This window comes from Sorex fumeus, unplaced genomic scaffold, assembly GCF_029834395.1.
Source record: "Sorex fumeus unplaced genomic scaffold, SorFum_2.1 ptg000044l, whole genome shotgun sequence".
In the NCBI taxonomy this organism is placed as follows: Eukaryota; Metazoa; Chordata; class Mammalia; order Eulipotyphla; family Soricidae; genus Sorex; species Sorex fumeus.
The window spans coordinates 5,514,306-5,529,284 of record NW_026606101.1 but is presented as its reverse complement, the minus strand read 5'-3'; the positions used below and the strand labels follow the sequence as shown (position 1 = coordinate 5,529,284).

At 41.1% G+C, this 14,979-nt stretch overlaps 1 protein-coding gene across 1 annotated transcript in view; it reads left to right on the top strand.

Moving 5' to 3' along the window:
• TOP1 (DNA topoisomerase I) overlaps window positions 1-14,739 on the top strand; it is a 103,311-nt gene extending 88,572 nt beyond the window's left edge. Inside the window, exons 14-21 of the mRNA XM_056121434.1 lie at window positions 620-763; window positions 1,959-2,144; window positions 2,915-2,983; window positions 3,480-3,594; window positions 4,935-5,062; window positions 10,758-10,852; window positions 11,244-11,393; window positions 13,455-14,739. Coding sequence (XP_055977409.1) covers window positions 620-763; window positions 1,959-2,144; window positions 2,915-2,983; window positions 3,480-3,594; window positions 4,935-5,062; window positions 10,758-10,852; window positions 11,244-11,393; window positions 13,455-13,557 — 990 coding nt within the window. The 3' untranslated portion in view covers window positions 13,558-14,739. The remainder of the gene's footprint in view (window positions 1-619; window positions 764-1,958; window positions 2,145-2,914; window positions 2,984-3,479; window positions 3,595-4,934; window positions 5,063-10,757; window positions 10,853-11,243; window positions 11,394-13,454) is intronic.
• The last annotated feature ends 240 nt before the right edge of the window (window positions 14,740-14,979 follow it).

Here is a 14,979-nt window from a genome sequence, read left to right as displayed (position 1 = left end):
TTTGTAAATGGTTACAGCAAAGTTTTTCTTATAGCCGTTGATTGTCTTTTTCATAACCTTTTAAAAACCTTTCATTTCTTTTAGAATCGATTTTTAAACCTTTGATCAAAAGCTTTATTCCCATTAACATTGTTTACCTCAGTCTAATCAGAATACTTTTAAATGCAAAAGTTAGAAAATGGTGAATAATTGTAGCTGTTCCTGGAAGTTCCTTAGTGTTTCTGAGTGATTACATCTTGTAATCTTTGGTTCTGTTTCCTTGAATGATTTTCTTGAATTTAATGAAGTTCAGTCCTAGCTGCATTTGCTGTTGGATTACAGACTCAACAGTAAAGCTGCAATCCTTGTATGCAGTGGGCATGTGTATACCTTGGTGTTGACAGAAATGAATTTCAGGGATATGCCATGTGGACTTTATCCATGAGCATAAATATTTTGCCGAGACTTTCGGAGCAGTTAGACAGGATCCATTTGTGTCTGACAGTGAAATGGGGAAGTAAGAACTTGCATCAGGTTAAATACCCTTTTTGTTTATTCAGACTTCTGAACTTAGAATTTCAGAATTCCTATGCTGTCAATCCCTGAGTATTCTGCATTTGGGATTCTTGGGTCTTTGCAGGGTGAGAAAGATTGGCAGAAATATGAGACTGCTCGTCGGCTGAAGAAGTGTGTGGACAAAATCCGGAACCAGTATCGAGAAGACTGGAAGTCCAAAGAGATGAAAGTCCGGCAGAGAGCTGTAGCCTTATACTTTATTGACAAGGTGAGAAGGGTGTGTGTGTGTGTGTGTGTGTGTGTGTGTGTGTGTGTGTGTGAGAGAGAGAGAGAGAGAGAGAGAGAGAGAGAGAGAGAGAGAGAGAGAGAGACTTGTATGAAGATGAGAGCGAGAGTGTGCACGTGTGTGCATATTATTTTCAGGAACCACATACTCTTCAAAGGTTTCTATGGGTAGTGAATTGGGATCTTTTGGAGGGTATTTTTGAGTTGAATGGGTATAAGCCTGAAAATTCATTAAGCAGTCCCCTCTTGTTTCACAAATATATAAAACACAACACACACATAATGTTTTTTTTTTAAATGCCCAGAATAGGAACATGCTTTGTTGATAGCTACCTTTTAACTTGCTGAATTTGTCTTCAAATTCATTCACTTTTCATTATGAACAAATGTTTCATTTCATCAAATGCTTCTTTTTTGCATGCATTGGGATGTGTGTGGCCCAAAAGTAGCACAGCAGGTAGGGCATTTGCCTTGCACGTGGCCGACCTGGGTTCGATTCCTCTTTTTCTCTCAGAGAGCCCGACAAGCTACCAAGAGCATCCCGCCCGTACAGCAGAGCCTGGCAAGCTCCCCGTGACGTATTCAATATGCCAAAAACAGTAACAACAAGTCTCACAACGGAGACGTTACTGGTGACCTCTTGAGCAAATCGATGAACAACGGGAGGACAGTGCTACATTGGGATATGTATTTTATTTCTTAAATTTGTGTGTGCAGGGGCTCGAGCAATAGTACAAGAGTAGCGTGCTTGCTTTACACATGCCAAGCCAGGTTCAATTTCTGGTACCCCATATGGTTCCCTGAACCAACCAGGAGTAAACACTGAGCACTGCCAAGTTTGGGGTTGTATTTTTTCCCCTTAATATGTGCATATGGTGCCATGCATTGAACCCAGGGCTAAAAGAGGGGAGGATATGTCCTTTTGCTTTTAAAAAAATGTCCCTTTCCTTTACCCTCATTTGAGAGGGAAAAGTTTAAAAAGTAGATTTCTAAGGAAGATAAATGTTTTATGACTCTTTATACTCTAGACGCCACCATTGCCAGGTCTTGTAGGCCAGTGCTATTGCCCCAAGGAAAATAAGGGGGCTTCTGGTTTCATTTCCCAGAGATCCTTTGAGATTCAAATTTCTTTATTCATTTTTTTTTTAATTCCTTCCTTTGTTCCCATCTCTGGATAGCTGGCTCTGAGAGCAGGTAATGAGAAGGAGGAAGGAGAAACAGCGGACACTGTGGGTTGCTGCTCACTTCGTGTAGAACACATCAATCTGCACCCAGAGTTGGATGGTCAGGAATATGTGGTAGAATTTGACTTCCTTGGGAAGGACTCAATCAGATACTATAACAAGGTCCCTGTTGAGAAAAGAGTAAGTTGATATTGCTTGTGCTTCTCACTTGCCTGGATTTTTCCTTCTTCTCTTGTCTCCTACCTTCCTTCATGGTCTTCACCTGGAAAAATGACTTTAAAGAGAAAGAAGAGGAAGGTATTTGGTGTCCTACAGATACTTCTTTTAGTCCATGCACCTTAGTCCCCTATCCCATTCTTCCTTTGCGGGAATGAGGAGCCATCTCCTGTGAAGCATGCTCTAGAGAGTTGGCCTTCAGAACAGATCAACTCACCATAAGATCTAAACCACTCAGTTGTTTAATGATTTAACCAAATTTCAGTAGCCCCAGATCATGTTACACATTGTCACTTTGGAAGTTTTGTTCAACTTCTGCAATGTCTTTTGGAGTGAAAAAGTAAGCTAGCTGTATCTATGACTGAAACAACTTGACAATTAAATGTAATTGACTTTAGTAGAGCATGCTGGGCAAGAAAAGTATATTCAGTTAACTGACAAATTTGGAGTATGGGCAGCAAAATAAAATGATGTAAATTTATCAAACTTATTCTCTTAAAAGAAGATTTAGCCTCAGGAAATACACTGAAATATTTAAGGATAAAAGGGCACAAAATAAGTACCCCTAAAATCTACATATCTACATAGAATGAGTGAGCAGAGTACACAGTGTATAAGTGGTGACTGAGATAAAATTTTATCTCAGTCTAGGTAAAGGTGATGAGTATTTCTCGTGCTATTGTTTATTTGCATTTGCAATTTTTTTTTAACATTTAGATTCTCCTTTCTTACAGGTTTTTAAAAACTTACAACTATTTATGGAGAACAAACAGCCTGAGGATGATCTTTTTGATAGACTCAATGTGAGTGGACATAGTGCAATGGGTTCAAAAAGGGTCCAGAGCCTTGCAAATTCCTAAAGAGAACGTTTGCCTGGGGTGACTTGGGTTCTCCCTTTAGCTTGTCCTGTGGCATCCTGTACACGCTTTCTCCCTGGGATCACAAACTGAATCCATGGCCAAAGCTTATCCTCCATTAGCTCTTCCAGAGCTTTCCTTTGTCTAGATGCCAAGCCACTCTGCTGCTGGAGAACTGTGGTGGTTACTAGGGAAGATTTTAATGGGGAAAGACAAATTTGTTTTACCGACTTGCTTAAAATTACTGTACAGTTTTGTATTTGGGGATTTTCTCAAGTACCTTCTGGCAGGGCAACAATAAGCTTGCAATGGCTTTTGATTGCACTCCCATGTTACAGAATTCGCAAGGAACAGCAGGGTGTATGGCTTCTACCTAAATTCCAACATTCTCTCTTGCTGGTATGCCTTTCACCTAAATCCTCTCTTCCTTTGTCTCCTTTAGACTGGTATTTTAAATAAGCATCTTCAAGATCTCATGGAAGGCTTAACAGCCAAGGTGTTCCGTACATACAATGCCTCCATCACGCTACAGCAGCAGCTTAAAGAACTTACAGCTCGTAAGTACTACTGTCAGATAGCGCCCACACTCACTGATGATACCTTATTATGTATGACCTGTGTTGTAACTTCCACTTCCCTCATTAATGCTGTGATTCACATTAAAACATAGCCTCTCAAAGAGAGCTATAGCGTAGTTGTATAAAGATCAGGTCAGTTTTATTTCCACCTTAACTTCTAGAAAAATTCTGTTGAGTATTGAAGGGAGTTTGCTCTGAAAATGCCCATATTTTGTGTTTTGTATATAATTTCAAAGGGTAAAGACAACTGCTGTGCTGTTCTGTTAAACTGGAAAGTTTGATCATGCTTGTTGGTACAAAATAGGAGCAAATCCTTTCCTTGATGTTGACACCATTTCTAATTTCCCTTAAGAATGGGCCAGAGGGCTGGAAGATAGGCACATTTTGCATTCAGGAACCTCCAGGTTTGATCCTGGCGTGATACCCCACATACCAAGCTGGATCTGTCCTTAAGACAAAGCAGCAAGATAGGTGGTATTCTCAATAGAGTAAAAGACGGTATATCTACAAGAGGCATAATTTTTTTTTTCTTTCCAGAGCTCCATCACTGTAAATTTCCTCTATCCTGAGTATGTTTGAGGGGTCAGTATTTTAGAGAGGGATTAAGAATTACATGGTACCAGGAAAACTTTTCTTAGGTTAATTATTTTCAGATCCACTGACTCATGCCAGTCTGCAGAGAGTTACCAGTGTCTGTTTACCACGTGGTATTATATAAATTACGTATGAGATACAGTAACTCATGAAACAGCCAGCCATAGATTTGTAGTTGAAAAGCATTGATCCTAAATTGAAAAAAAGATGATTAAGATGAAAAATTTTAAAGAAAGCATACTTTATGGTTTTGTTTCATATTTACATTTGTGTTATTTTCAGCCCACCCCCGCCCCCCACCCCTCACCCCCCACCCCCCATGGGGCGGGGGTTATGCTCAGGACTTAGTCCTGTCTCTGTGCTCAGGTATCATTCCTGGTGGTGCTCGGTACCATATGTTGTGCCGGGAATTGAATCCTGGATTGCCACATGCAAGGCAAGTGACTTACCCTGTAATATCACTCTGGCCCATGTCTTATGATTTTAAATTTTAAAATTTCCTTTTACTTTACCCTCTTTTCAGACTATTTTGTTCCAATTCCAGTTTCTGGCTGTATTGGGTGGAGGGGTAGATACCGAGGCAATAATTGTTGACTCTCAGATTCTGACTGAGGGGGCCTTCAGTCTGAATTAGATACAGATCTATAAAACTAGGATTATGAAGAATGAGAAAGGCATGTTGCATAAATTCTGTTGGTTTTAAACTAACTTCACTTTCTTTACAGCGGATGAGAACATCCCAGCAAAGATTCTTTCTTACAACCGAGCCAATCGAGCTGTTGCAATTCTCTGTAACCATCAGAGGGCACCACCTAAAACTTTTGAGAAGTCCATGATGAATTTACAATCTAAGGTATCTTGACTCTTCGATGATTGTTTCCAAAGTGGAGCTCTTTGCACACCCTGAGGAGGTTGGGAGGCACAGCAGGGGAGGGTGCTTTTTGTTCTTCACTTGTAGAAGGTAGATATGCAGGGGTGCAGAGAGCAAATATTGTTCCCCTATTTGGTGGTAGGCCAAATAAGTTTGGGATCTACACGGTGAGGTAGCAAAGTGAAGGGAACCATGTCTGCTGTGGGTAGCTAATCAGAAACAAAAGACAACAATAATCTAGTCTTAAGGATTTCAATTTGGGGGCCTAGGTTTGGGTCTGTTCTGGAAAAAAAGTCCATCCTAAATGTAAACAAATAGGAATATGATAATTACCTCTGATCAAAATATTAACTATACGGAACTCATTGTTCAAGAAACCCTTTTAAGTTTTACATTAGCCACCTAAATGGTTTTGCAAAGCAAACTTTGACACACCCTCTTTAAAATAGTATTGATCACTGTTCGATCTTGGTTGTGGTTTTTTGTTTGTTTGTTTTCTTTTTGGGTCACACCCAACGATGCTCAGGGGTCACTCCTGGCTCTGCACTCAGGAATTATTCCTGGCAGTGCTCAGGGGACCAAATGGGACGCTAGGGATCAAACACAGGTCCATCGTATGCAAGGCATATGCCTTCCCCACTGTACTATTGCTTCAGCTCCCAAATTACTGTTCTATCTAAGGATAATGACTACAAAGACAGTTTTCATAGAATTTTCATACCACAGCTCTCAAATACAACTATTTCCAAATTAGATGGTTTCAAATTGAGATGATGAAACATTATTTAATTTCCCTCAATCCCAACACAGTTGTTTTTATTCTAACATGTTCCACATGAATCATTTTTTATATAACTCATTGTTAAACATCTGTTGACTCTTGACTGTATGCCAAAGTCTAGAGGAAGACTTGGAAAGAAGTAGATGATTCTCTTCCATAGCCCTCTTTCTGCTTGACAATAGATTTTAAGCTGCAATACATTTGGGATTTGATAAGATGGACATTTCTGTGTTAGCACTGGCTATATAATCAGCACATTTGAATGTGTTTGTAGCACTGTAGCACTGTCCTCCCGTTGTTCATCGATTTGCTTGAGCGGATACCAGTAACGTCTCCATTGTGAGACTGTTGTTACTGTTTTTGGCATATCAAATATGCCTTGGGTAGCTTCCAGGCTCTTCGAGAGGGACAAAGCAATCGAACCCAGGTCGGCCCCGTGCAAGGCAAATGTCTTACCTGCTGTGCTATATCGCTCCACCCTTGAATGCATTTATTCATGATAAAATTCAGATATTCCTTTCTCTAGCACATAGGGTTATAATGGAAATCAATTATACTAAAATATATCTAAAAATGTATATTAAAGTCTGTGACACAGTAATGTGCTTCTTTATTAATTTATTAAGATCTTAAGGTAGGTACATTGACTATTATGAATTTCACAGTAGTAATGACTAAATGATACTGAAAGATTTCTGCAACTGGTGATACGAAAATACTAATATTAGTTAAGCAAAATAGTTTTATATTGAAAGAAGTTCAGAGAAATATGGGGGGGTAGAGAGAGAAAGAAAAAAAACTTGGGCTTGACAGAGGAAAGAGCCTAGAGTAGCTACTGGAGGTTATAGTTTCTCCAAATTGTCTTGGCCTGGCGTTTTCTGCATACATAAAAGTTAATCTGGGCTTTGTCACAGGGAACCCTTGGACTCGATGATTTCTTTCAAATTATCATGACCTTTAGATTTTCTTATAATTTTTCCTTCGAGAGGGTCCACCCTTCTCTGGTTTGATGTCTTGGTTCACAAAAGCTCATTAACAGCCCACACATGGCAGTACCACATCTCTACCTGTAAAAGCTACCTCCTACCCCCTCTACCCTAAGAGATTTCACCTCCTTAAATCTTTAAGGGGTACATAGGTGAAGGTTTGTCTTCTATAACTTCTTCCTATTGACAACAGTCCAGACCCTTCCTATGTAAGGAAATGAAACCTCATGCTAACATAGTATTAATGTGGCCTAGGCTACAGTATGTTGTAATACATATTATTATTGGAAAAGCATACCAGGTGGTGCTCGGCAGTTTCTTGCACTGTGCTTGGGAGCCATTTACCAGGCCTCTCATCTTCAAAGCATTTATTGCAGCCCTTTGTGCCATATCCAGGACTGTCACTGTCACTGTTCTCCCGTTGTTGATCGATTTGCTCGAGCGGGCCCAGTAACGTCTCCATTGTGACAATTGTTACTGTGTTTGGCATATCGAATACGTCACGGGGAGCTTGCCAGGCTTTGCCGTGTGGGCGAGAGACTCTCAGTAGCTTGCCGGGCTCTCCGAGAGGGGCGGTGGAATCGAACTTGGGTGGAATCGAACTTGAGTTGGCCATGTTGGCTGCTTGCAAGGCACACGCCTTACCCGCTGTGCTATCGTTCCAGCCCATACCCAGGACATGTCCTGTAATACTGTTTAATCAGTAAATTCATAAATAATATTGATAAGTTTTGTTGCCTATATTGATTATTGAACAGTTAATGATGAATTTCAGCTAGGTTAGTGAAATGACATAAATCACAAGTTCTCAGAATTATATAGCTTGGCCAAAGAGATAGTACAGTGGTTAGGTTGTTTGCCTGGCACTCACCTGGTCTGGGTTTGATCCCCACCATCCCATCTGTCCCACTCTTTTTCCCCCTCCCCGCGCCCCCCCTCCCCCCAGCCACAGGAGTAAGCCCTGATGAGCACAGCAGGTATGCTTGTGTGTGGGTGTCGCTGTCCCCTCTGTCCGTGTCCAGTGTCTCCCCTGTCCGCATTTCTATAGCTGGGCAACTAGAGTTCAAAAACTATCACTGTTGGGGCTGGACTGATAGCACAGTGGGTAGGGCATTTGCCTTGTACACGGCCAACCCAGGTTCGATCCCCAGCATCCCATATGGTCCCCTGAGCACCGCCAGGAGTAACTCCTGAGTACAGAGTCAGGAGTAACCCCTGTGCATTGCTGGGTGTGACCCAAAAAGCAAAAATAAATGAATAAACAAAAACTGTCACTGTCAAGTAAGACAACTGGGGTTTTTGGGTTTGATTTTGATTTTTGGGCCATTGCCAACAGTGCTTAGGGCTTACTCCTTACTCTCTACTCAGGAATGGTTTATATGTGATCACTGAATATGAGATAGGCACCCTACACATTTGTACTATAGTTTTAGTCCCATGAGACAACTGTTCTAAGGTCCAGAGTATTTTCCTTCTGTTAAAATTTCCCAAGAATACACAGGGGTAGTACATCTGGGTCATAAGACACACAACCAATAATTCATACTTCATGTGCCATTTAGTTTTTCTTGAAGGGATGTGTCCATAGTAAATATGTCCATGAACCTATCAAATATAGTGATGCTGTATGCTGACTGTACACTTGGCAGGCAAAGAACCCTAAAGAATACCCACTAGGAGCGACAATCTTAACCATTCTGTTAAAACATGCGGTAAATCATTTGGTATCATTTGTTCTTGTCTGATTCCAACCCATAAAAGCATAGATATTTAGCTTGTTTATCTATTCCAAGAGACTCCTCCCTGAAGCATGAGTAGAAATTTTTTTTTTTTTTTTTTTTGGTCTATCTCACTCTGGAACCACTGTTTGGGCAGCTTAGGCTGCCTGCCAGTCGAGCCCTCCAAACCCGGGAACCTTTTTCTGTGTTTCCACAAAGTAAACACACGCCCCTGTTTGCTGAGTGAATCAATGGAGTCTTTGATGCCTTGAGAACTTACATAGCCTACCAATTTAGCATTTACAGAAATGGTTAAAGGACTGTGGCGTTGTATTTGTAGTTTAAGAAGAAACTGGCTAGTGAAATCTTGATGCTTTTGTGTGTAGAATGTTTCTTACGTTTTGACTTAGAATATAGGTATTGGAAATAAGCCATTCATAGCAAGCCGCATTTTATGATTTTTTCACAATGATGGCCTCTGTTTCCAATCCTGAGCTTTGTATTTGTCCAACAAGACAATGCTAGTCACAAAGCAACAGCGCAAAGTGGGTGAGTCAGGCATATATTTGCTCTATGGAGGTTTCCTTGTCCTCACGGGTCAGCAGGTCTGGGCTTCCACTGTCCGTCCTTTGCCATGTGAGTAGCAGACTTGGGCAGTGATTTCATGTTGTTGCCCATGCTATTAACAGGAACTAATTATTAAGTCTTCCAGAGCCCTTCCATGGTTCTGTCGAGCAGAGGGTGGGAAAAATAATAAAGCCAGCTTACCCTTGTCCTTTCTTTTTGTAGGCTGGGACTCCCTAAGATTTCATTTGGAAAAAATGCTTCGTGGCTAAAAATATTAGCAATCTTTTGTTTTTGAGTGAAAACTACTGTAATTTCCTTCCTGTCTCAGAATGCCAAAACCAGGCCATGCTAAGAATTGGTCTGGAGTAGATCAATTGACTTCCTGGCTATTATTTAGTTGCTTAAATATTCTCTTCAAGGCTTTTTTTTTCCCCAGTGGGTGGGGGAGTGTGTGACAGAAATCAAACTCAAGGCTTTACTCTTGGAAGGCAAGTGCTCTCCTGCTGAGCCATATCCCCAGCACCATTCTGTTTTTCTTGAGAAGTTGGCAGCTCCTTCCTGAAGTGCTGATCAAGTCTGAAGAATTAGCTAGTCTTGCTTAGTAACTTTGTCGGTTTCATAGAGATCATTTCTTGTCCTGTTCTTGGAATTGTAAACAGTTTTTATCGTCTAAAACCGTCAGGTGTCTAAAGCCAGAGTACTCAATCTAGTACTCTGATTCCAAGTCCTTTTTTCTAGAGTTTCCTAATTAATGAGGACACTGGAAGTAACTCTTATTTTTAATTACTGCCCTTGCAGTAACTTTTATTCCTTGAAGAGTTGCTGAGGGGCATGAATGGACAAATAGTTTTATTCAGTTGTGCAAAAGTAGTTCCTGAACATTTTATGAAGCCACCACTCGGGGGTTGGTTTTTTTTCTTGTTTGGGACTATATTCATCATTGCTTACGTGCTGCTTCCAGTTGGTGCTTGGGATACTGGGGCTCAAACTTAAGCCTTCTGCATGTAAAGCTTATGCTCCAGTCATTTGAACTATCTCCCTAGCTTTCCCTAGGTATTTTAATGGCAAACTAGAGAGCTAAATTAGTTTGGTAGAGACATTTCAAGGTTCATTTCTCTGATGGAGCCTTTCACTTGTCTCTGTCTTGTTCACTCTGTCATTGACAACCACCAACCAATACCTCACCACCCTTGGCATATTCTTTTGGAGTCTTTTTTTTTTTTTTCCTTTTTGGGTCATGCCCAGTGATGCACAGGGGTTACTCCTGGCTCGTGCACTCAAGAATTACTCCTGGCGGTGCTCCAGGGACCATATAGAATGCTGGGAATCGAACGTGGGTTGGCTGCATGTAAGGCAAACGCCTACTCACTGTGCTATCTCTTCAACCCCCTACATATATTTTAAACCTCAAGGCACCCCCCCCTTTGGGGGGTGCTGGGAATCGAACCCAGAGTCTCATGCAAGTGATCTATTAGTCACCCACTTTTTTTTTTTTTTGGTTTCTGTACTTACTTGGTTTCTGTCCTTTTGGGGAGCAGGAGGAGGACAGGGATAAAACCTAGGGCTTCGGAACACGAGAGAGCAAATATCCCCAGCCCATTGTTTCTTTTGTTCTTCTCATTCAGATTGATGCTAAAAAGGAACAGCTCGCAGATGCCCGGAGAGATCTGAAGAGTGCTAAGGCTGATGCCAAGGTCATGAAGGATGCAAAGACTAAGAAGTATGTGTCTGACGCTAAATAATGCTCTGGGAGGTGGTGATGAGAATAAAATGGGTCTGTTAACTAGCCAGAGGGGCTTTGCTATTCTAGAGTTTCTTTGGAAAATTTTTTTACTTGTTGCTTTTGTTTTCGGCCACACATGGCAGTGCTCAGGGGTTACTCCTGGCTTTGAGCTGAGGGATCACTCTGGCAGACTTGGGGGACCATATTGGGTGCCAGGGATTAAACCTGGGCTCAGTATGTGCAAGGCAAGCTGCCCCACCTACTGTACTATTGCTCTGGCTCCTGTACTTGGGGCTTTTTATGCCACTTCTGCCCAAAGTGGTAGGTGGGGTTGCAAGCACTCATTTGCCGAGAGCTAGCCTAGTTCTGATGACTGTCATTCTTCCAGGGTGGTAGAATCAAAGAAGAAAGCTGTGCAGAGATTGGAGGAACAGTTAATGAAGCTTGAAGTTCAGGCCACAGACCGAGAAGAAAATAAACAGATTGCCTTGGGGACCTCCAAACTCAATTATCTGGACCCTAGGATCTCAGTGGCTTGGTAAGGATAGAGCTCCCAGACTTTGGCTGCTGGTGTGAGAAACTTGATGGGAGACTTGAGATTATATCACATCAACCTTCATGTTCCTAACCATAGCACACTGTGCACAGTGCACGTGCAGTGAACTATTGGGGTATTCCTATATTCCAGTCTTGTTAAATCTGTCTTGAGCGTGTGTGCCTTACTTTTAAAAGGTAAAGTTCAGTGTAATGGCTCTATCTTATTTGTGGAACTCTAGGCTAAGAATATATACTTTTAGTGCTTGCTGAGGGGAATATGTAAAAGAACTTAGCAAGCACTTTTTCAATAAATATGTGTATTGTTCTTCACATTTGACATTCCCACCAGCAGTGGATAATGGTTCTTTTCCTTCCACATCCATGCCAACAACGATGGTTTCTGTTCTTTCTCATGTGTGTCGACAAATCTCACTGGTATGAGGTGTTATTTCAATTTGCATTTCCTTGATAAGTGATGGAGCATATTTTTTCACATGTCTTTTGGCCATCTAGGTCTTCTTTAAGGAAGTGTCAGTTCATCTCTTTTCTTCGTTTTTTGGATGAGTTTTATTTTTTTTTAAGATTTATAAGTGCTTGGGGCTGGAGCGATAGCCGGTAGGGCATTTCCCATGCACGCAGCCAGGGTTCGATTCCCAGCATCCCATATGGTCCCCTGAACATTGCCAGGCGTAATTCCTGAGTGCAGAGCCAGGAGTAACACCTGTGCATCGCCGGGTGTGACCCAAAAAGAGAAAAAAAAGATTTATAAGTGCTTTATATATCTTGACTGTTAACCTGTTGTTAGGTGAATGGTGGGCAGATATTTTCTCCCAGTCTGTGGGGTGTCTTCTTAAACAGATTTTTTTTTAGATTTTTTTTTAAATTTTTTGCTTTTTGGGTCACACCTGGTGATGCACAGGAGTTACTCCTGGCTCTACACTCAGAAATTACTCCTGGCGGTGCTCGGGGGACCTTATGGGATGCTGGGAATCGAACCTGGGTTGACTAGTGCAAGGCAAATGCCCTGCCCGCTGTGCTATCACTCCAGCCCCTGTGGGGTATCTTCTTAATTTGATATAGTCCCATTTTTTAATTTTTGTCTGAAATTCCTGTAGATTCAGTATCATGGAGAGTTCTGACATGTTTTCCTACTATCTAACTCTTTAAAAGAATTTTATAAGGAAATTTTGTTAAAGAAATAAAAAACGTAGGGCTGTCTTGCACGCAGCCGACCTAGGTTCAATTCCCAGCATCCCATATGGTCCCCTAAGCACCACCAGGAGCAATTCCTGAGTGTATGAGCCAGGAGTAACCCCTGTGCATCACCGGGTATGACCCAAAAGGCAAAAAAAAAAGAAAGAAAGAAAAAATGAGAACTGGAGCTAAACAGTTCACATGTAGAGGCGTATAGGTTCTGCAGTTTTCTCTCTCTTCCCTTCCTGCACTCTAACTCACAGAGTCAGAGGCAAAATCCAGAGCAAGTGACTCTTGGGAAAAGATGTTTATTATTATGATGTGGGCTTTGGAATCCACTCCTGTGGCATCTGTACACCAGGGGTTCCTTTTGGTCTTGAAGAGGTTTTGTTAGCTTGAGCAGCAGTATTGTGAAGAGGTTTAAAGTATGGAGCCAGACTATTAGGGTTCTGCTTTCATGCTTACGCTTACTTGCTAGTGAAATCTCTGCCTTTGGGGTTTTGGGTGGGAGAGTGAGCTCAGGAGATACTCCTAGCTCTTAGGAGTGATCCCTAATGGTACCGAGGACCTTACTGGGCTTTGGTTATATATAAGGTAAGAGCTTCTCTTGTATCATTTTGCTGACCTCTGCCTTCACTTTTTAATCTGTACATCTCTAATAAAAAACATACTTTAAATGGGTTGAACACAAACTCTGAGGACATGGTCTGAAACAATGTTAATTAGTTTAACAATGTTAAAACAATGTCTGGAACAGATCCATTTGAAGAAGGCAGCCCATCTGTGCACCCTTAGTTCCACCTAAGTTCCAAACTTAACCTTTGTTCCCTAAATCGTATTAATTTTCCTTTATTTCTCTTGTTCATAGGTGCAAGAAGTGGGGAATTCCAATTGAGAAAATTTACAACAAAACCCAGCGGGAGAAGTTTGCCTGGGCTATTGACATGGCCGATGAGGACTACGAGTTCTAGCCAGTCTTGAGGGGCAGGGTTCTGTGGAAAGGAACAGTGTGGTTTGGGGAGATGGATAAACTGTGAGCCTCACTTGCCCTCAGACCTGAGGGAGAGAGGCAGCAAGTCTTAACAAACCAACATCTTTACGAAAAGATAAACCTGGAGATATTATAAGGGAGAGCTGAGCCAGTTGTCCTATGGACAACTTATTTAAAAATATTTCAAATATCAAAATTCTAGCTGTATGATTTGTTTTGAATTTTTTTTTGTTTTTCAGGAGGGCAAGTGGATGGGAATTTGTCAAGTGTTCTGCCAGGCAAATTCATTGTTTCACTGAAGCATTGGAATTCTCTTAGCTACTGTATACAAAGTCCGATTATATTGGTGCGTTTTTACAGTTAGGGTTTTGCAATAACTTCTATATTTTAATAGAAATGAATTCCTAAACTCCCCTTCCTTCCCCATTTCAGGAATTTAAAATTAAGTAGAACAAAAACCCAGCGCACCTGTTAGAGTGGTCACTATCTATTGTCATGGGAATCAATTTTCATTAAACTTGAAGCAGTTGTGACATCGGCAGTGTTTTGGTTCAGACACCTATTCACAGAAAAGCATGATGGGAAAATATTTCCTGACTTGAGTGTTCCTTTTTAAATGTGAATTTTTATTTCTTTTTAATTATTTTAAAATATTTAAACCTTTTTCTTGATCTTAAAGATCGTGTAGATTGGGGTTGGGGAGGGATGACGGGTGAGTGAGTATAAGGATAATGAAATAATCAGTGACTGAAACCATTTTCCCATCATTCTTTGTTCTGAGCATTCTATGTACCCTTTCAGATATTCATCTTTTTGTTTCAAACCCCAGTCTTTCACTTGAAAGATGTATAAAAAGTTCCACAGGTCAATAAATCTAGAGGAAAATGAGTATTTGGTCCCAAAAAGGAAAAAAAATAATCAAGATTTTAGGGCTTTTATTTTTTTCTTTTGTAATTGTGTAAAAAATGGGGGAAAAAAACATAAAAAAGCAGAATTTTAATGTGAAAACATTTTTTGCTATAATCATTAGTTTAGAGGCATTGTTAGTTTAGTGTGTGTGCAGAGTCCATTTCCCACATCTTTCCTCAAGTATCTTCTATTTTTATCATGAATTCCCTTTTAATCAACTGTAGGTTATTTAAAATAAATTCCTACAACTTAACGGAAATTTAGTCTCTGCCTTTTTGTTACAGAGCCGCAGGTCAGAGTGGGGATTTGGGATTGGCACTTCATGGATGTGGTCTGACTGTTCAGGTGAAATAAGCGCGGTTCCCTCTCAAGGAGCTGGGACTTGAGGCCAGAGCGATAGCACAGCGTATAGGGCGTTCAATTCCCAGGATCCCATATGGTCCCCCAAGAACTGCCAGGAGTAACCCCTGAGCATTGCTGGGTGTGACTCCCC